The sequence below is a fragment of the Ursus americanus genome, chromosome 2 (genome assembly GCF_024610735.1).
Source record: "Ursus americanus isolate L20-20 chromosome 2, mUrsAme1.1.p, whole genome shotgun sequence".
In the NCBI taxonomy this organism is placed as follows: Eukaryota; Metazoa; Chordata; class Mammalia; order Carnivora; family Ursidae; genus Ursus; species Ursus americanus.
The window spans coordinates 68531540-68553201 of record NC_142128.1 but is presented as its reverse complement, the minus strand read 5'-3'; the positions used below and the strand labels follow the sequence as shown (position 1 = coordinate 68553201).

The 21662-nt window shown below is 51.0% G+C and overlaps 1 protein-coding gene across 1 annotated transcript; it reads left to right on the top strand.

The window, feature by feature from the left end:
* The first annotated feature begins 1725 nt into the window (after positions 1 to 1725).
* RNPEP (arginyl aminopeptidase) lies at positions 1726 to 20035 on the top strand. Its single transcript, XM_045787668.2, has 11 exons — positions 1726 to 2252; positions 6040 to 6180; positions 6492 to 6640; positions 11442 to 11558; positions 12233 to 12468; positions 14645 to 14758; positions 15669 to 15781; positions 15960 to 16068; positions 17272 to 17496; positions 18276 to 18418; positions 19446 to 20035. Exons 1-11 carry the CDS (start codon positions 1806 to 1808, stop codon positions 19602 to 19604), a joined length of 1953 nt encoding a protein of 650 aa, XP_045643624.2. The 5' UTR covers positions 1726 to 1805; the 3' UTR covers positions 19605 to 20035.
* Positions 20036 to 21662: the final 1627 nt, after the last annotated feature.

Sequence of the window (21662 nt, the reverse complement as noted above, 5' to 3'; positions counted from 1 at the left end):
TTTGGAGGAGGGTTGGTTGTGTCTTCAGTGTCTTTCTCCAGAGTAGAAGGCCTTCCTGAATCGGCTGTGAATTGTTAGAAATACCATCTAGAGGTAAACCAGACACTGGGAGGCATGCAGGGAAGCAGAAATGGGAACCATAGGAATATTCCCAGGAAGCAGTTAAGGCTAAAAGGAGAAACCTAACTCCATGAATGTTTTCTCCCACAGCCAACAGATCCTCTCACTCCAGCAATATTTAACTGGAAATATCAGGCTGTGTGTGTCTCCCTTGTGTTCCCATAGCAAACTGTTCTTCCCAGAGAATAGCACAGAACATGGAATTGCCATGACCTGTTTTTTGTTTTTGGTTTTTGTCTGTAAGTTAAAATGTGAGCTAGACTGTGAACACCACCAGGATGGGGACTGTACCAGATTTGTTAAAACCGTATCCCCAGCACCCGGCCTAGCGGCTGGAATATAGTAGGTGCTCAACAAAAATGCATTGCATCAGAGAACAAATAATTTGGAGGCAGATGTACTGAATATCTAATAGTTACTTTTCTGTGCTCAATGCCACAGAAAAGTGCTTTTCCAGTTTTTGGATTTCACTAACAAGTTAAAACATTGGTCTTATATGGAATTAAAAAAAAAAACTACTGTAAGCAGGTGGCTCAGATGGTTAAGCATCTGCCTTCAGCTGGGGTCATGATCTTTTGGGTCCTGCAGTCGGGCCCCCAGCGGGGATGGGGTATCTGATTCTGCCTTTCCCCCTGCTCATGCTCTCCCTCTCTCTTTGTATCTCTCTGTCTCAAATGAATGAATAAAATCTTTGGGGGAAAAAAAACCTACTGTAAGCATTTCATAAAATAAAATTTTAACACTGTAAAAGTAGTGACACATGATAGGATACTATTACATTTTATGAAAAACTCCCTACATTGTCTTTTTAAAAATCTCATTTCCCACCTGATCAGTGAAAATATCATTGACTGGCTCTTTATTCACCAAGGGCTATTGCAACCCTATTCATACAGAAAAGAAACAAAGTATAAAATAGAGGTGCCCCTAGGTCAATAGGCTTTAGGGGAAATAAAACGCACAGGAAGGACAGCCAAGCGTTACCCTGTACGGTGCTGATTGACTTTTCCTTGGCAGAAGAACGGAAAGATAAGTGTGCTTGGAGCCCCTGGTAATGGATGAACCTTGACCTGGTGTGGAATTCTGTGCCGTTTACCAAGTGTGTCTAGACAAATTACCCGATTGAGTTCTCACAATTAACTCGTGAGATATTACTCTTATCTTACAGGTGCGGAAAGGGGTTTGGACAGATTCACCTTTGTTGGAGGTGATTTGCCCAAGGTGACACACACAGTCCTAATGATTGGTCCAGCGCAGAGTGTGAGATCTCGAACTCAGACTCTTCCAGTTCAGGGCTCAATCTACATCCCGCTACCTTCCGGCAAGATTGGGGAACGAAACGTCAGCAGAGAAAGGTGCGCCACTCGCACTACTGTACCATCGCAGTAGGACGAGTGCGGACAAATGCGGAGCACATTATCCCACCGTACCTTTTTGTCCAAGGCCCTGAGGTACTTCGTGTAAAGCTGGAAGAGTGGGGATTTGGAGAGAAAGGGAGAGGTGTGTGGTCAGGACTCCGGTTTTTGGAGAGGGGCGTGACCCAGCCCGGGCCTCTCGGAGGGGCGTGGCCTGTGGGGGCGGGGCGGGGCCTGCGGCGGCCCAGCGCTCTCGGGGCGTGGCTTCCCCGCGGCAGTCGGCTGAGCCGGTGGGCTTTCCCCGCAGTTGTTTAACGGCGCTGCTGGACCATGGCGAGCGACGGACATCCGAGCGATTGCTGCGCGCCCCCGCGGCCGCTGCACTCCGCGCAGGCCGTGGACGTGGCCTCGGCTTCCAATTTCCGGGCTTTCCTGATGCTGCATTTGCACCTGGACCTAAGGGCCGAGTTCGGGCCTCCGGGACCGGGCCCCGGGAGCCGGGGTTTGAGCGGCACCGCGGTGCTGGAGTTGTGCTGTCTGGTGCCCGAGGGCGCCACCGAGCTGCGACTCGACTCGCACCCGTGCCTCGAGGTGACGGCGGCGGCGCTGCGGCGGCAGCGACCCGGCTCGGAGGAGCCGCCCGCGGAGCCCGTGCCCTTCCACACGCAACCCTTCTCGCACTACGGCCAGGCCCTGTGCGTGGCCCTCCCGCAGCCCTGCCTGGCCGGCGAGCGCTTCCAGGTTCTGCTCACCTACCGCGTCGGGGAGGGACCCGGGGTGAGTTCGACGCCCGGGCCGAGCCCCGCCGTGGCCTCACCCGGCCGCTTCCTGCCCGCCCTTCCAGCCTCGGAGCTGGTCCCGGGACCCGCGCTCACCCCCACCCTCAAAGGGGAAGAAGACGCTTCCGCCCTTGCCCGGAGGGGGCCCGGAGCTCCCGCCCAGTGCACGCCTCTCGCGCTACCACCCTGAGCGCTCTCTCCTCCTCCCAGGCTGCCCGGCTTTCCCTCTTCTGGCTTCGGGCCAGCCTCCGAGCTGTGCACCCTTCGTCTTTTCCACCCTTCCGGCCTCTCTTCCCCAGCGGTTCTGGTGGCCTCTCCACGTTGGTTCCCTCTCACACACCGCCCTGTCTGGTTGCCCTGTCTGCCTGCAGAGGAAACCCTATCCTGTGCGGTTTTCTGGATAACCGGCTATTTATAAATCGAATTTAACGTTTCACTGGGCTTTGGGGCCTGGGTCCCTGATAATGAGCTACTTAGTTTTTCCTTCATGGCAGCCCTGGAAAATGCCGGTTAATTAGCCCTGGGTGCTGGCTCAGCCCTTTGTGTGCTTTTGCGGTGCCACAGGCTGAAACAACTCTGAACCCCAGAGAGTTATTTTGTTTTCTTCTGCGAAGTCCTACATTTGCTTAAGGAAGAATTTGAGTAAAAATGAGAACTAGAATTAGGGTGTTCTAGGCTTTGTAATAAGTTGGCCTTTGTAATAAATTACTCTTGATTGACTCTTAAATATTACATTTTGGGGTGGGGGACAAATATTGGAAATAAAAGGATGGATGGTTATGTGGCTAACATTTGTAAGAGTTTGGAACTCCTTCCTAGAGTCCTGAGGCTGTGGTTGCTAGTCATTTCTCAGGTAGGGTGGCTTACAAGTTTCATGGGTAGGCTGCGTGCCAAAATCAAAGTTTACTTATCTAGCTAGCAGTTCCTTTCACTCTTAGAGCTGGCCCAAAGGACAGTTCTGTTTCCATCTTTATTCAGGGAATAAATGAACCTATGATAGAACTTGTTTAAAAAATGCAAAGTCCAAAGCAATGCAAATTGACCTCTAAAGCAAAGGAAAAACCCAGTGCCCTCTAAGGATGACATAACATCTGTAAATGCGTTTGGTTGCCCTGTTCTATGCTAGCTTCTGGTTTGGGGCAGGAACTAGGACTTAAACAGGATAACTGGAAAAATGAAGCCCTCTCAGAAATTGCCTATGGAAAATGGCCCCTCACATTAAACATCAATACTAAATAGCTTTCATTAGAGACGCTAGAGCAGACACCCACGCTTTGCACTGTCTACGTTAAAGGCACCTGAATTTATCCTTCTTCTCATTGTCACCATCCCAAGTGAGGGCTCTCACCTTAATCATTGTCGTAACAGCCTCACCCTGACTTTAGACTCTTTCTTATATGGTGGAAATACTCGTACTACCAGCCTCCTTCATTCTCTCCCTGTGTCATTATAAACAAACAACAACAACAACAAAACCCTTCAATCAAAGATGATGAATAAGGAATTATGGTATGGTGGAGGGGGTGACCAGTATGTATTAAAATGTGCCAGGTACTAGTCTCTGAGCTTGATGAAAGTTAAATGAGTTGTCTTTATGTAAGTGCCTAATACAATGCCTGGTACGTAGCCAATATTGTGTTAGTCGTATTGTTAACTCATTAAATTTCTTTCAATAATAGGATTAAAGACAGTTTAGGTGTGCTGGGTGGCTTAGTGGGTTAAGTTGTCGACTCTTGATTTCAGTTTAGGTCATGATCTCAGGGTTGTGAGATTGAGCCCTGCCACGCACCCCGGGCTCCGTGCTGGGCGTGGAGCCTGCCTGAGATTTTTTTCTCACCCTCTCCTTCTGCCCCTCCCCCCACAAAGGATTAAAAACAATTTAGATTAATGAGAAAAGTAAGCAGATAGTACACGGTTTCCATATACCCTTCCACACACAGATTGCTCTGTTAGCATTTTACAAGTATGATACATCTGTTATAATTAATGAACCAATACTGATACAGTATTATTAACTAAAGTTCTTGGGTTTTTTGGGGTTTGGGTTTTTTTTTAAGGTTTTATTTATTTGACAGAGAAAGCGAGAGAGCAGCAGCAGAGGGAGAAGCAGCCTCCCCACTGAGCAGAGAGCCCGATGCCAGGACCCTGGGATCATGACCTGAGCCAAAGGCAGATGCCTAATTGACTGAGCCACCCAGGCGCCCTTAAAGTTCATAGTTTTTTTTTCAGATTTCCTTAGGCTTTACTTAATATCTTTTTCTGTTCCAGGATCCCACCCAGAATACCACAGTATATTTAGCTTTCATGTATCCTTAGGCTCCCCTTGGCTAAGACAATTTCTCAGACTCTCCTTGTTTTTGATGACCTTGACAGTTTTGAGGAGTATTGGTCTGAAATATTATAGGATGCCTCTCTACTGGAATTTGTCTGTTTTTCCCATGATCAGACTGGGGTTATTTAAAAAATCTTTTAAAGTTTATTTTTTAGAGCAGTTTTAGGTTCACAGCAAAATTTCGTGGAATGTCACAAAGGTGAAGTGCTGTCCTGGCATCATATTGAAAGTACACAGTATCAGCGTGATTTGTGACTGTTTGATGTCGCCCTTGCTCACCTGGCTGAAGTACTGCTGGTTTTCCCACTGTGGCATTTCTTTCTCCTCCTTTCCATCTGTGCTATACTCTTTGGAAGGAGGCGCATTAAAATTTTCACACACACACACAAAAGAAACTCAAGCAAAGAAAAACCCAACATCTCCATGTGGCGTCCTTATGCCTCTTAAAAGTAGGTCTCAGAGCCTTTCAGTCCACCTGCCCAGGCATGCCTCCCACCTCTGTATCTGAAACCTACCTCCAGGTCCCAGAGATCGCCCATCCATGCCTTTCTCCACGTTGCTGTCTACCTTCTTGAGAATGTCTTCTCCTTTCCTTTCCAACCGTCTCAGTCCTGCTCACCTTTAAACCGGAAAGTTTTGCTTCCCTTATGAAACCGTGCCAGAGTTATCTAATCCTTTTCTAAATTCTAAGCGGCATTCGGTGCTGACAAATCCTCCTTCCCCTCGCAGTTATATCTATGTTGTAAGTGAACTTTTTGCTGTAGGCAAAAAGTGGGTTTGTAATAATCGTTCAGATTTGCCTTTGGTTAAAGGCTAACAGAAACCAATTAAGCATCCATAGCCAGGGCACCTGGCTGGCTCAGTGGGTAGAGCATGCAACTCTTGATCTTGGGGTTGTAAGTTTGAGCCCCACGTTGGGAGTAGAGATTACTGAAGAATAAAATCTTTTTATAAAAATAGCCAATGCTTATAATGTAAAATACATTTATTCTGAAAGGGTAAGTTTCAGGAACGGAGAACGCACATTTATCACAGACTCCTCCCACTTCCCTTCTGCTTTTCTGTGCGTTTTATCGAAAGTTCAAATGCAGCTGCTTCCCAGTTGGTTTTTGTTTGTTTGTTTATTTGTATTTTAACAAGAAGCTACCACACTGTGAAGGATTCAGAGGAGGAAGACAGGATACCAGGGTCAGAGGCCATGCCTGGAATTCTTGAGATACCTAGTGGAATACAGTGAGGAATAGACCCTTTGTGGTGTTTCTGCCGTGTCAATACCCTGAATTCCAGGGTGGATTAAATACACAGTAGGAGAGAACTTCCCAGTCAGGACCAAACTGCTGGCAGGATTGTAAGGATCACCTAGAATTCTCCCCTGCCAGCCAACTCCTTTTCTCTGGCTGGACTGAGCTCATGTAGGGAGTGTCAGTTTTGAAATGTTCTTCTATTCTCTTAGGTTTGCTGGTTGGCTCCTGAGCAGACAGCAGGAAAGAAGAAGCCTTTTGTCTATACCCAGGGTCAGGCTGTCCTGAACCGGGCCTTCTTCCCTTGCTTCGACACTCCTGCAGTGAAATACAAATATTCAGCTCTTATCGAGGTAAGACGACTAAGGTTCAGTGTACCTGCCCTTGGGATTGAAAATTTCAGATCTGTCTAGTCACATTTCAACTGGTAAATTGTTCCATCCATCCATTGGTACCTCTGCAAAATTCCTCCATGTACAGAAATTTTATTTGTGCTAAATCCCATCAGCTTAGCACACGTTTGGTTTCTCGAAACCTTTGTGTTCTCCAAGATGCGCTCCCGGTCACGGCCGTCACCATGCAGATTGCCAGCCATGCTGTTCTTCGAGCGAATCAAAAGGAGACTGTCTCTGGGTAAAATGTCCTAAGCTTTCTCTGTTGTCAGGTCCCAGATGGCTTCACAGCTGTGATGAGTGCTAACACCTGGGAGAAGAGAGGTCCAAATAAGTTCTTCTTCCAGATGTGTCATCCCATCCCCTCCTATCTGATAGCTCTGGCCATCGGCGATCTGGTTTCGGCTGAAGTTGGACCCAGGTAGGCGACAAAGACTCCCACAGGCAAGATTGGACCAACCTCGAGGCAAGGAGACCTCTGACCAGTGGCCCAGCTGGGATGGTTCTTGGGACAGTCTCGCATCCTTTCTGAACGGACGGCCTCTTTGCAGCCCAGAAGCGTGTGGCATGAGTACAGAGGGAGGAAGGGCTCTCCCCACCCCCTCCAGTTCTAATCCTGCTGTCTGGAATGAGGTCTAACAGCAGTGACTCCTGTCCTGGGCACCTTGTGGAGTGCGGTTGGCCCCGAGTTTGGAAGACTTATCTTTATTAGTATCTTTTAGTTCTGAATTCCCTTCTAACAATTATATTTACTTTTTAATCTTTGTACCAAATCTCCCCATTTTCTCTAGCACGTAATTCCTGGAAATATACAACTTTGATCTCACTGTTCCCCTCTGGAGAGGACATTGGGAGCTCCTTTGTCTGCTCCACATACGTCCACCTGAACCCATGGTGACAGATACCTCCATGCAATTCGATGGTTTTAATGGAGATAAATAAGGATTTTGTAAGGTTTCCTGCAAAGAGAAACTTGACCATGAGTGTCCTGGCTCCCCTATCCGCTGCCAGTACAGCGCGATCCTGTGGTGAAACGCTCAGAGGCTGGACAGTAAAGCTGGAGTGCTTTTCCTGCCATGTTGCTTTGCATGTGCTCTCAAGTCGTGGAGGCGGTGGTGTCCTTGACCGCATTGGTGGCAAGCGGCAGTCCTCATAGCTGGGCTCAGTAGCACTGCTAAGATCATGTATTTCCGTTCCTGGGTTTCAGAGAGAATGAGAGACGGGATGCCACCGGCATCTGCTTCCAGCGCACACACTCCAGCCAGCATCAGTCTTGAAAGACCGGGTGCTCTCCTGTCGTGAAGGGCGGCCTTTCTGACAGGTGGGGTGATAGGTAACCAAAGGAGCATCAGTGTTGCAGTTGCCCGGAAAATAGATAAGTAAAGGAATGCTACTTTAAAAAAAATTTTTTTTTTAAGATTTTATTTAGTTATTTGACAGAGAGAGTAAGAGCCAGCGAGAGAGGAAACACAAGCAGAGGGAGTAGGAGAGGAAGAAGCAGGCTTCCAGCAGAGCAGGGAGCCTGATGCGGGGCTCGATCCCAGGACCCTGGGATCATGCCCTGAGCCAAAGGCAGACGCTTAACGACTGAGGCACCCAGGCGCCCCAGGAATGTTATTTTAGATAATTTACTCTTACCAAGGTTCTATTAGTAATTACTATGAACTATTTATTTTATTTTATTATTTATTATTTTTTAAGACTTTATTTATTTGAGAGAGGGAGATCCCGAGCAGGGGGAGGGACAGAGGGAGAAGCAGGCTCCTTGCTGAGCAGGGAGCCTTATGCAGGACTCAGTCCCAGGACCCCAGAATCATGACCTGAGCCGAAGGCAGACACTTAACCGACAGCCATCCAGATGCCCAAGAGTATGAACTATTAATGAGAAATGAAAGAAAAATGGATTCCAGACACATCAGAGAATAATGATTTTTTTCCTCATAAAACGACAATACGGTACATCAGTCCAGGTGATAGAATCCGTTTAACTGGTGATGATGACGTATTCCTCCCCTCTGGGTAGACAGCCCTTGCCTCGCAGGGGAACACCTTAGGGTCTTGTGAAGGTATGTTAGATGAGAGGGTCTTCTGGCAAACTTTGCCACCAGTCCCAGTCCCTGTTACCACAGGAGGAAAATCCTGGGCGGAAGAGAGAGTGGATATGTCCTAGTCATGTTTTATGTATAATCTCTTCTAATCCTTCTATAACCTCCCTGAGGGGGTAGCTGCTGTCTCCGTGCTGCAGATAAGCAAGCTGAGGCTTCTGGTGGACTTGCTTGTGCCAAGTCCCACCGTTGGTAGGACTGGAAGGCCAGTCCAGGCATTTCTATCGCAAATCCAATGCTGTTGAGCTAGATCACTGGCCATAAAACCCCAGCACGACCGAGAACATTCCAGTTTCTTTGACAGAAATCTCTGTACTGGAGGAAGTATCGTGGATGCCCCCTGTCTAGCCTGGCCTTCCCCTCCTAGCTGTAGCCAGCTGAAGTAGCCTGGATTGAGCGCTTGGCTAGTTGATATCCAAGCTGATCACAAGGCCATTCCTTGAAGACTTTGACACCTATGTCATGGTCTTTTCTCAGCCCTGTCACATCATTTTTGGTGACTTGTTTCTCCATCTGGACCACCTGTCCCAGTGCCCAGGGATGAGGGTGGCTTCAGGGTTCCTCAACCCCCTCTACTCAGGGACCCTCTCCACCTGATCCAGCCCCCCACACTCATGGCCACACACTCTCCAACCGAGGGCCTAGCCGTGGGTGTTCGCAGGAGCTGGGCTACACCAGAAATCTTAAACACGTTGGCCTCATTCATTCTCTGACCCCACCCTCCTAACCTTCTGGCCCCTGGTGGCCTCACTCCCGCCGTATCTGCTTCTCTAGATCACCAAGGTCTTTCTTCTGCAAGCTGTGCCTTTCCTCCTGGACAGCCAGCCTCTCGGGGCCCGGCCCGGCTTTTCTCTGTGGCCCGGTGTGGGGTTGAACCTCTCTTCCTGCCACCGCAGGCCTCCCTGTGTGCTGTCCTGTGGCTCTGACGTGCAGCCCTGGGCGCTGCTGCCCCCTTTCTCTACCGCCCGGGTGTCAGAGGGGAGAAGTGGTACAGCCGTGCGTGCTGATTCTGCTACCCGCGTTCGGTTTCTTGGTGGAGTTGGGACGGGAAGTTGGAATAGGGGCGCCTGGGTGGCTCGGTTAGTTAGGCATCTGCCTTTGGCTCAGGTCATGATCCCAGGGTCCCGGGAATGAACCCCCACCTCTCCCTCTGCCCTTCACCCCCTCATACTCTCTCTTGCACGCGCGCGCTCTCACTTTCTCTCAGATAAATATAATCTCTAAAACAAAAAGGTTGAAATAAACATTTATGTGGTTTTCGAGAAATACAGAACAAATGTCATCTTCAACTACAGATACGCTTTCAGTATTGCTCACCAGTCCTTTCGTTTATCTTCCTAGCTCACTCTCCTTAAAGGAAGACTTCTGTCCTCAATTTTCCTATTCAAACACCAGACCCTCCCCCCAAGCAGATGATCTTGTCTCCTACTTTATTGAGAATATTTAACTCGTCGGATGCGGTTATGTCAGCTTCCTGTTTTCCCTGTAAAAGGTCATCTTCGTCTGCTTTCGTCCTTCCTTTTTCCCTCCAGACTCGGAAGAGCCGTGTCCGTCCTTCTGTGTGAAGCCGCGTCTCCGCATTTGAGCCATGTTGGTTCAGTCCCTCCCCAAATCCGGTGGGGCTTGGCTTCGTTGTGTACCCGCTCTCTTCAGATGTGCAGCCTTCCCCTCAGCTGGCTCTTTCCTTCCAACTCGAACCATGTTGTCTCTCGTAGCTCGAAAACAAAGCAAAAAAAAACTCGTTGACTCCACGTTCCCTCCTAGCACACAACCATCTGCTTCCCTACTTAGCCGAGTTTCTTAGAAGAGTAGCGTTTATACTCGCCCACCCCCCACGTACTGCTTGGACCCGTGGGAATCCAGCACCTCTCCCCGTCGTGTCACAGAAACTGGAGTAAGAGAGGCCACTGGCCTCAACGTGTGTAGCACGTTGGCTCCTCAGTCCTTGTCTCGGTGTTCTGCACATTTCTTCTGCCTCTTGACCCTCCTCTGGCTTCCAGGACGCAATTCTGTCCTGCTTCCAGGACCTCTGGCTCGTCCTTTCTGGTCTCCTTTGTGGGCTCTTCTCTGCCCAGCACCCCCCCCCCCCGGTGTACTGGCGTTGCCCAAGACTCTGTTTTGGACCCCTTCTCCTCTCCGTACTTTTCTTGGGGATACGCACTCACTTTTGTAATTTAAAGGTGTCTTCTGGGTACTGCAGCTAGAGCGGTCTCTCAGGACTCAATCTGATAATACCACTTATTGGTTTATTTACTTATTTTTTAAAGATTTTATTTATTTATTTGAAAGAGAGAGAGAGCACGAGGAGGGAGGAAGGGCAGAGGCAGAGGGAGAAGCAGACTCCCTGCCGGGCAAGGAGCCCGATGTGGGACTCGATCCCAGGACCCTGGGATCATGACCTGAGCTAAAGGCAGACGCTTAACCGACTGAGCCACCCAGGCGCCCACCACTTACTGGTTTAAAAGCTCTCGTGGCTCTGAAGGTCCAGCTATATCACGTGGCATATCAATCAGGCCCTTTGTGACTGAAGCCTCGAGGGCCTGTCTACCGCCCCCCTCCCGTACCCCCAATCTGACGGTGAGTGCGCCGGTAGCCCAGACTCTCAGTGGTTCCTCGCCCGCATGTACCATTTCCACTGCTAGGCCCCTGCTTCTGCTCCTTGGGAAGCGTCTGCTCCTTCTCCTCCTGCTGGAGCAGTTCCTGAGCTTCCACAGGGGCAGAAAGCCTTCCCTCCTCCTGACCTGGCACCCACCCACTTTGCCATCTTATATGCTGTCTTCTCTCATCTTCCCCGCTCGCCTTACAGATGGGCACACTGAGGCGCAGAGAGGTCAGTGACTTTCGCGAGGTCACATTCAGTGCTGGACCCAGAACACGACGGCGCTGGGAGGTTGAGCCTGTTGCACACGGGAAGCAGCTCTTCCACGGCGCTGTGGTGGGATGTTATTTATCGGGGTGGCGAGTAGTCTCGGACCCGTGCAGGCCATCTGGTCTTGCACCTCCTGTCTCCGGCTGGCCACACTCACATTCACTTGGCTCATATATGAGACGGCCAGGTTGCCCCGGTGCTTTCAGGATCGGGTCTCCAGCCTGCTTTTTCTGTGCTCTTGTCTTTAGGAGCCGGGTGTGGGCCGAGCCCTGCCTGATCGAGGCTGCCAAGGAGGAGTACAATGGGGTGATAGAAGAATTTCTGGCCACAGGAGAGAAACTTTTTGGACCCTACGTTTGGGGAAGGTATGGTGTCACATTGCCTCTAATGTCTTTGGCTGAACTGAGTCCCTGGTTTCCGTTCTCTTCCTTCTGGAGCTGCCTCTCCTCCGCTGTGTCCTAGAGCCACGTTCCCCGATCCCGGAAGTAAAGGAGAGGAGGGAGGAGAGAGGGCGAGAGAAGCTGGGCCGCCTTCATTGTTGCTGAGGAGGGGACCTGAGTGATAAAAACGTGCCTTCCAGCTGCTGAGTGTGGGGGTGGGCAGACACTGTCAGGGGACCCTTGTGACTTACCTTTCCTGGTTGCTAGAAGCAGCCACACACTCCCATTTTTTCCTTTGACATCTTTAGACTTTAGCCTCCTCAGATCAAGGACTCTATTAGCTCTCTGTGACCCCAAGCGAGCCATCAGTGAGCTAACTGTGGCAGAGCCGACGATATGGCCATACCCTGCTCGGAAGGAGAACAGGGAGCAAGTTTCAGAGAGCCGCCTCCAAGAGAGCAAAACCTGGGCAAAGGGAGGTCCCAGCGACTTGGCTGGAGGACAGAGGAACCTGGGTGTCATCTCAGCGCTAGGCTGAGGGTTGCATGCCGCCTCTTCAGTGGCTGTGTCTCTCAGGACTGAGGGTCCTGCCTGGGGAAATGAGGCCAGGTCTTGCCCTGGGGAGCCAAGACCTGTCTGACCTCCCGCTCTCTCGGCAGGTATGACCTGCTCTTCATGCCACCATCCTTTCCATTTGGAGGAATGGAGAACCCTTGTCTGACCTTTGTCACCCCCTGCCTGCTGGTTGGGGACCGCTCCTTGGCCGACGTCATCATCCATGAGATCTCCCACAGTTGGTTCGGGAACCTGGTCACTAATGCCAACTGGGGTGAATTCTGGCTCAATGAAGGTTTCACCATGTATGCCCAGAGGAGGATCTCCACCGTCCTCTTTGGTAAGCCAGCTCTCGTGTGCCCGGCCTTCTCCTAGGGACCCCGCACCCCCTTCTTTCACCTGCGAGGCCAGTGTGATCTCCTTCAGGGTTTCGGGACACAAGTGGGCATGAAGAGAGGAGCAGTGGTGCAGAAAGCACCGGCAGGAGGCCAGCAGGGGCCGACTGTAGACACAAGTCCCTTCTAAGTGGATGAGCCCCACTGCGTTACATGGCACGAAGTCAGTAGGCGCCGTGAGGAGAGGGGGTCTCAGAAACTGCACATCGGCTGAATGAACCGATGAGGGGCCCGACGGTGAAAGGACCCCTCATCTAAGCTGAAACCATACTTGATGCTCTGTTCACCCAACAGCCAGGCAGCCCTTCGGGGAGAGTTGCACAGGGTTATTCACCCACCTAGCTAGTTAATTTTACGAATGAATCATAAGATCATTATAATCATGACCTCTTTTGAACACCTACCTACCAGCCTTGTACAGACACCTTATTAAAGTACATCATTTAACAATTTCACAATAGCCCTATGAAACAGCTATGATTTCCATTTTATATAAGAGTTCACTGTGACTCAAAAAGTGTAAGAAATGTGCCCAAGCCGCTTGGCAGGTGGCGGCAAAGCCCACATTGAACCCAGGTGTGCTTTTAAAATATTTTCTCAACATTGTCTCACTATTGAAAACCTGCCATGTATCAGGTGCTTTGAAAATATAACACGTATTATTTTTATTATTTCTCTCATCAAAATCTATTTTGATCTATAAGGGAAAGCACGCATGATAGATTTATCCATAATCTCACTCTTCAGAGATAATCAATGTATATCCTTTCAGATATTTTGCTGTGTCTGTGAATCATCAGACCTCCCAACTGCCTTTTTTTTTTTTAACTTAATAGAGTTAAACATTTTCCCAAGTCATTAAATTTTTTTCTATAGCTGCCTAGTATAGACTTTTCTTAACATTTAGTTTCCAGTTGTTAGGTTATTTTCAGTTTTTCTTTTTCTTCCTTTTCTTTCTTCCTTTTCTTTCTTTCCTTCCTTTCTTTCTTTCTTTCTTTCTTTCTTTCTTTCTTTCTTTCTTTCTTTCTTTCTTTCTTTCTTTTCTTTCTTTCTTTCTTTCTTTCTTTCTTTCTTTCTTTCTTTCTTTCTTTCTTTCTTTCTTTCTTTCTTTCTTTCTTTTTCTTTCGAAAGTGTGTGAGCAGGGGAAGGGGCTGAGGGAGAGGGAGAGAGAATCTCAAGCCGGTGGAGCCCAACAGGGGCCTCCAACTCAGGACTCTGAGATCGTGACCTGAGCCAAAATCAAAAGTCGGATGCTTAACCGACTGAGCCACCCAGGCACCCCTGTTATTTTCAGTTTTCTAATGAAATAATATTTTGACAAATATTTTTACATATAAATGTTCACGCATATCTCTGATGATCTCAATGGAGATAAATTCCTAGAAATGTAATTTCTGGATCCAGACATTTTAAAGGCTTTTTAGCACACATTGTCCATTGCCTCCCAGAAAGTCTGTACAGATATATGCTTTCATCCAGAGTATCTGGAACAAGAGCCTACTTGTGACTATCTTACTCAGCCACTAAGAATCCTGCAAGCAGATGTTGTCAGCCCACTGTGCAGATGAAGAAGTTGAGGCTAAGAGAGACTGAGTGCCTCGCCCAGAGTCAGAACGCCCTGTGAGAGGCAGAGGTGGCTGGTTCGAAACCTGGTCCCTTTCCCCTCCACCATTCCCTCGGTCATTTTTAGAGCCAGAAGGAGATGTAGAGACCCCTAGAAAAATTTTGGGTGACAGTTTCTCTTGTCTGACAGGAACACTCAAATGAAAATAGTCTGCTTTTATAGAAGATCAAATTACTCTCTCTCAAAATAAAAACATACTGATAGGGGAAGGTAACAGTCGCAGGAAAAGGTGTGAGTCCCTCATCCGCATGTTTGGGTGAGACTGACAGCCTGAGCTAACCAAGTCATTTGTAGTCCAGAGCAACAAGGAACTAGGGGCTGAGTCAGGTTCTCTGTCCTGACCCTGTTTGCCCTGGGGTCCCCAGGAGGGTGACCATAGGCATCTTCAGTTGGCTGCCATTGTTCTTGTGGCCACAAGGGGGCAGCACACCCTCTTTTGTCCGGAAATTATACTTGGACTTGGTGGTCTGGAGGCCTAAGGATTCTTTTCGCCCCAGGCTCCGCTTACACCTGCTTGGAAGCTGCAACCGGCCGGGCTCTGCTTCGGCAGCACATGAACATCACCGGAGAGGACAACCCACTCAACAAGCTCCGCGTGAAGATCGAACCAGGTCCGGGAGCTCCTCTGGCTGGCTACCCCCGCCCCTGACATTGAGCTGGGAGCCCCAAGTTATTGGAGCTTCATGCCGATCCGTGCACAGCTGGAATACTCTCCTTGGGAAGGAGGAGCCCTCCAGAGCTGTTTTAGCCACTCCCCAGCCTCTAGGCCGACTCAGCTGAAGCCAGTCCAGCCCGATGGGAGTTCTTTCTAGTTTTGTGCAGTTCTTAGTGACATTACCGTTGCTCTGCATTTATGCGGGCCCCTATCATTTTCCAGGGCTCTCTGCCATTCTTCTATCAAGTCAGACCTGTGGTCTTGTAGATTGACCGTTAGCCTTATTTTACAGAGGACGTGAGCAAGCACCCAAGTCAAATGACTTGTCCAAGGTCATGTCTTTTCATTTTCTGACATTTGTCTTTAGTTCCATGTATGACTAATCTAAAACCTTTGTGTGTGGTTTAAGCTCACGTTCCTTGATGCCAATGACCGTGAAAAGGAACTTCTCGTAGACTGGTCATTAGTTTATTTTGGTCTAGAACATTCGTAGAAACAACCAGTTGTTCTGGGAGGGGAGGTTGAGTGTAGGTGGTGACCAGTTGGGCTGGAAAAGGCACCAAGCCCTGTGCTCAGTCCTAAGAGTCAGTGGAACCCACTGGAGCAAAGCAATCCCAGGAATAAGGAAACTTGCCAATTCCCCTGGAAGGCTGGTTCTTTGTCCTCTTATTAGGTCCGCAGCTAATGACCCTTTAAGATCAGCTTTGAAGTGGCTTGAGAGAGGCCAAGGTGGATCTGGAAACTTTCCTGGCCTTGCTGAACCCGAGGAAGCTGAATTCTGATCTCTTCCATAATTACTCATAGAATCTGGAGCGGGAGAAGGACAATGAAAGTGACAGGCTACAAGTGTCTGCTTTCTCTGCTAGGTGTCGACCCAGATGATACCTACAACGAGACCCCCTACGAGAAAGGCTTCTGCTTTGTCTCCTACCTGGCCCACTTGGTGGGTGATCAGGATCAGTTTGACAATTTTCTCAAGGTATAGTCAACTCAGACATGAGGGGAGAAGGAGGAGGTGCAGAGAAGCCAGCTGGGCCAGAGAGCAGGGGTAGAGGCAGGGGTCGAAGGGACAAGGGGTTGGAGGAGAACCTGAGGCACAGAGGGACTGTACTCCCTATAGGATCCAGAATGACTGAAAAGTACCTCCCTCCCTGCAGGCCTATGTTAATGAATTCAAATTCCAAAGTATCTTAGCTGAGGACTTTCTAGAGTTCTACTTGGAATACTTCCCTGAGCTGAAGAAAAGGAGAGTGGAGTCCATTCCAGGTGAGCAGAGGAGCTGGCCTACAGGCTCCTAGGAGATAGTAGAGAATTATGTCTAATTTACATCCGGGAAGACAGAGGTGGGGCGGGAAAACATGAAACCCGAGTCTTCTAGGAAGTGGCACCTGGGGGCGCAACGCCCCGTCCCAGGCCTTGTTCCAGAGAGGGATTTCTCTCAGCCCCTCCTGGCCTCGTATTCTCCACTTCTTCCCCTCAATGTCTCCTCTCTGTCCCCATTGCCCTCACACCTACACACACACAACCAAACCCCCAGCTCTGCCCCGAGAGCTGCTGCCACCCCAGCTGTGACCCAGGGCTGCGGTAGGGGCAGCCACCCCGCCTTGTGAGCATGGAGTTGCCTCGTACGGCCTTCTGAGTGAAGGAAAATCCCGGTGGCCACCCTGATGTCAGCTTGGGAGGCCCTGCTTCCTAAGAGTAGACGGTGGCCTGTCGTGGATGAGGCTGCCCGCTGGAGATACCCCACTCGTGCTGGGCACTCTGAGTCAGGCCGTGGTTGGTCTGGTAAAGTCACTTCCTCTGACAGCCAGGACTGGTCAGGCCCGGAGCACCTACTCTCGGCCTGGAGGCTGGCACTTCAAGGTCATGAGACTCCCTGGCTAAGGAAAGTTAATGATTACTGCGTGCTCGCTACACACAGGCAGCATGCTGAACTCGTAGTGTGTATTTGCTTATTTAATCCTCACCACCGCCAACAAATGCAGGGCCTCTCAGCCTCCCTTTTATCATTTTACAGATAAAACGGAGGCGCAGAGAGGTGAGGGAACATGGCCGTGACCTCCCAGATAGCTCATAGCAGGGCTGGGAGAGGAGCCCAGGCAGCCTGGTCCCGGGGCCCAGGAGCTTGGGCACCGTGCTGTTCTGCTCATGTGAAGGAGAGCGTGAACTTGACTGAAGCTCGGAAAGCCTTCATCCTCTTGGTTCTGGCAGCACATTGTTCATTGGCACTCAAAAGCACTGTCACAGTAGAAGAAGGGGCCGTCCGGTCTGACGTACCAGTCTCTGGGTCTCAGTATAAGTGGGACCCAGCCAGAGCAGGGAGCTGTGTGGGCAGGTGATGTTAAATTAGAAGCAGATTGGGGTCGTGAGAGGCAGACAGGAGCTTGAGGTCTCAGTGTTGCCGGAGTGCAGTTGACCTTGATGCTGCCGGAGAATTCCGACAGAACCCTCTCTCCTTCCACCAAACAGGTTTTGAGTTTGATCGGTGGTTGAATACCCCGGGCTGGCCCCCCTACCTCCCTGACCTCTCCCCTGGGGACTCACTTATGAAGCCTGCTGAAGAGCTGGCCCACCTGTGGGTGACCGAGGAGCTGGACACGAAGGCCATCGAAGCTGTGGCCATTTCTGCCTGGAAGACCTACCAGCTGGTCTATTTCCTCGATAAGATCCTCCAGCAATCCCCTCTCCCTCCCGGTAAGAAAAAATGGGGTAACTCGGTGCAGCATTTCGGTTCCTCGCGTACGGAGCTCGCTGTCAGGGTGAGAGGGAGACCCAGAGGAAGCCGGTAGGGTTCTCACCCCCTGGACGCACCTCACGGGGAACACGTCAACGGCTGGTCTAAGTCTTACAGGCCTGTGGGGAGGGGAATCCTAAAGCCCCGCGCTCACGGCGCCCTCGGGCTCTGCAGGGATTCTGCTCAGCTCTTGACCTGGAAGTCTTGGAGCCCTCCTAACCGCTCTCTGCCCGGGGGCTGTGATCGTGACCCCCCAGGTAACAGAGGAGGAACTTGCGCACAAGTAGGTCCCGCAGGCAACAGACGGTGGGGCTGGGATCTGGAAGCTCTCAGCTGCTGTTGCCGTGTGGCTGCTCAGCCGGAAATAACATTCACCCAGGGGTGTTGGAGAGAAAGTGAAAGCCGGGGTAACTTTCAGCAGCTTGGTGGTGGTGGGAGAAAAAGGGGGGCACAGCATGTTTTAGGGGGACACCTGTGCTTTTAACCTAGAAGGTAAGTGGAATGATGGCAGAAAGTCTGTAATCACATTAAGGGAAGTTTGGCAGAAGAGCCTTAGAAATGAAGGTAAACTTGAGAATCAGACAGTACCCTTTCCGAGCAGAAGATAAGCAGGGTGAGTGTAAAGTGGGTGGTTGGGAACCTCCTTGATGTCATTCAGGGGGCTTTCAGGAGGGCCTGTGGGCAGATACACTCGTGGCTCTGATGACACAACCATTAAAAACCCATTTTCTTTTTTCAGGGAATGTGAAAAAACTCGGAGAGACATACCCAAAGATCTCAAACTCCCAGAATGCGGAGCTCCGGCTACGATGGGGCCAGATCGTCCTTAAGAATGACCATCAAGAGGATTTCTGGAAAGTGAAGGATTTCCTGCAGAGCCAGGTAGGTGACCCCCACCTCCTTGTCCCCTTCAGGCACACACGGTGGGCCGCCTCGCCTTACTGGTCGCAGTCCTGTGGGTAGAGCCAGCTCGTCTGCCCGTCTGTGGAGCAGAGGAGGGAAGGGAAGGGAGAGGACCCTGCTCAGTGGTCTCATTCCTGAGTGTGGCTGGGGGAGCCATTGCCATGGCGGGGAGAAGCCTCCAGGGTTGGGGAGCTTTTTGCAGATCATCTGATGGGGCCTGAAGGGTCCAAGCTGGTCAGAGCTAACCCCAAACTGGGAAGAAGGGTAAAGCAGGACTCGAGGGCTGGTCTTGGGGAGAGGGGCCCAAGGACAAGAGAGGTGAGCGAAGGGTAAGGTCACAGGTTCCTGCCTCCTGGGGAAGCCTGAGACCCGGGAGGGCTCAGAGGCCAGCAGAGGCCCTGCTGGGGAAGGGCCGGAGCGCCCCAGAGCCCAGGGCAGGGCGGGGCTGGGTACTAAGCGGCTCCGACGCCCTCATCCGTTTCAGTGGGAGCTGCGCTCCTGTCTGGAGGTGTTCCGAGCCCTCTGCAGCCTTCTCCGAGCCTCTGGAGTCGAGGAGCTCTGTGATGTGGCATTCCCACATTGGTGTGAATTTGCCTTACGGGTTCTCTTGTGCTTGCCTGCAGTTGGGCCTCACACGGCCCCAGCCCCGGATTTATGTGCTGCCACCTTTGCTGTCAGCTCAGGTCTTGATCTGGGTCGTGAGTTCAGGCCCTGTGTTGGGCTTCATGCTGGGGAGCCTACTTGGGGGGGAAAAAAAAAGCATAGACACCCCTGTGCTAGCATGGATTGGAGTGAATACCAGGGTCTACCTGCAGGGATCTTTGGCCCCCAAGAAGATGCCAGAATAAGAGCACGCCTGTGTGGGACCCTCCTCATTCCAGCACTGATACCCACATCCCCTTTGGCACCTGCTGAGGCCTGCCGTTCGAGTGGCCCCAGGGCCCCTCTGTGCGGACCCACGGAGCAGGCTGCTCAGACCACGGGGGTGTGTGTGTGTTTCCTGCAGGGGAAGCAGAAGTATACTCTTCCGCTGTACCACGCGATGATGGCTGGCAGCAAGGTGGCCCAGACCCTTGCCAAGGAGACCTTCGCGGCCACCGCCCCCCAGCTCCACAGCAATGTTGTCAACTACGTCCAGCAGATCGTGACGCCCAAGGACAGTTAGAGGCTCCTGGGCCTGGCTTCTGCCCCTTCAGACTTTGCAGGCTTTCAGAATACTGTTCCCAAATTCCAGTTCTCCAGTCAAATTCCTCAAGTTTACACAGCCTCGGGAAAATCTGCTCTCTGGGCTTGGTGTCTGTGACTCTTGGGCCTCTGCTCTGGTGGAAAGTTCTCTGGACCAGCAAGTCCTGAGACCAGAGAACCTTCCACAGCTCTCTCAGCGTAGGCCGCTGGCTTTGGTGAAGGCAGGCAGTCTTCTCCCTCCTCCCCGCTCTCTGGGAGGAGCAGAGAGGATTTTCTTTTCCCTCCCCTCCCTCCTTTTCCCCTCCCATTTTCTCTTCTGATGCTTGAAGTACTATGCAAAGGGCTGCATTCTGGTAATTCATTTTTTTAGGTTTAATCTTTATTTTAATAAATATTTTTAAGTGAAAAGTATTTAAGTTGGAGTTATGACCTGAGTGTGAAATTTCCGCTTCCATACATGCCCTCTGTGGGGGCAGTTGTTCTAAGAAGGTCACAGGGTGGGGGTGGGGGAGCTCCCCAGAGGCTGACAGCGCTTCCCTGTCCACAGGGAACTCCGCGGAGTAGGAGGTAGGGGTCCTACACCTGCAGATGGAAAAAAGCAAAGCAGTATGGCCATAGCTCACCTGTAGCAAGTGGACCTCATTCCAGTTCTCTGTGAAGGCAGCTGCACTCCCTACCCGCAGTGCCGTTCCTGTTCATCTGTTCCATCGCTTAAAAAATGCGTATTTGAGTGTTTTTTTCTCTGGCCTTCTCACCATCAGTCACTGGGCCTCGCCTGCTTTTGGTCCTGGGTAAATATCGTAGTGGTGTGGTAGGAAATAGTTGGTTCAGAACTTGGCGCTGAGTTCCACTTTCCTGGTTTCAGCATGGGGACCTCAGCAGTTAGCAGCTTGGGTTTGAGGGAAGGGTCGCAAAGAAATATTTAAATACATTAAGTTGCCTTTCTTCAGTACAGGGCACTCCTGACCACGTCTCCAGGTGTGGCCGTGGTCTTGGCTTTGAGGCTGTCCACTCAGGCCTCCTGCCTTCCCCGCACGGCTAGATGTGTTCTCACTCTTACGAGAGTTAGGGAACGGCAGTGAGCAGGTGGCAGGCTGGTGAGGGCCTCTGTCCCCTGGCGCGCCCGGAGCTTCACCAGCAGAGAGGGAACTTTGGGTCTGAGGAGAGGGATTTGGAGGCCCTGGATTGTAAGATCTCCTCTAGGCCCTGGCACTCCGATGGCAGCCTCTTTCCATAGATGTTTCAGGGCTGTTCCTGTCCGTGTGCTATAGGCAAGGATGATTTTAGGGCTCTCCAGATGCCTCGCTTCCTCCCCAGCTTGACGGCTGGCTTACCGGTTCTGACACCAGTGGCTGTCTTGCCTCGTTTGCCCAAAAACCTCTAATAATAGTAACAGGAATGATGCAGGGTCGCTGTGGAAGCTCTTCCTCTGACGGCCGCTCTTTGACCCCACTAACTGGGTGAATCCTCACAGCGCACAGCATGGGTATCCCAAGTTGTGTTGCCGACCCTGCTCTCCACCTTTGCCACCCAACAGTCCTGCTGGACGTGCCTGTCCTTTAGCGGGCTGGGGGACAGTGCTCCTGCCATCCCGTACCCTGAAGACAAGGCTGTGCCATTGTCGGGGCGAGCTTTGTGGGGAGGGCCAACAGGCTCTTCCGCCATTGGCAGGGTATTGGGGAGGCCTGTGCCTCTTGCTCCACAGCTCCTCTGACCACTATCCTAGAACCTTCTCCCCATTCCACCTCCAAGGCACTGACCCCACACTGAAGTCTTTCCCACTTACCCTCCATAACATCGCCCACTCTTGGGCTACTAGAGGCATTAATACTTGGAGATAAGGTGCTAACCTAGAGGGATTCCTTATCTCAGCCCCATTTTTTTTGTGAAGCCCCGTGAAGGCAAACATCCTCTCATCCCACCCTCTGGTGCCAGAGCCAGGTGTCCCCCAGGGCAGGGGAGCATGTGAGCCGTCCTGGGGCTAGAAGCCGGTTCTCCCACATTCCAGGGTGAGTGACTGGGTGGAGGGTGTGCCCGC

Bases quoted from the DNA above. Each gene is read 5' to 3' on its own strand.
- RNPEP (XM_045787668.2), top strand. From the start codon at position 1,806: ATGGCGAGCGACGGACATCCGAGCGATTGCTGCGCGCCCCCGCGGCCG. The intron at 6,641-11,441 runs GTAGGCGACAAA...TCTTGTCTTTAG, and splicing joins TCGGCTGAAGTTGGACCCAG to GAGCCGGGTGTGGGCCGAGC. The intron at 17,497-18,275 runs GTAAGAAAAAAT...TTCTTTTTTCAG, and splicing joins GCAATCCCCTCTCCCTCCCG to GGAATGTGAAAAAACTCGGA.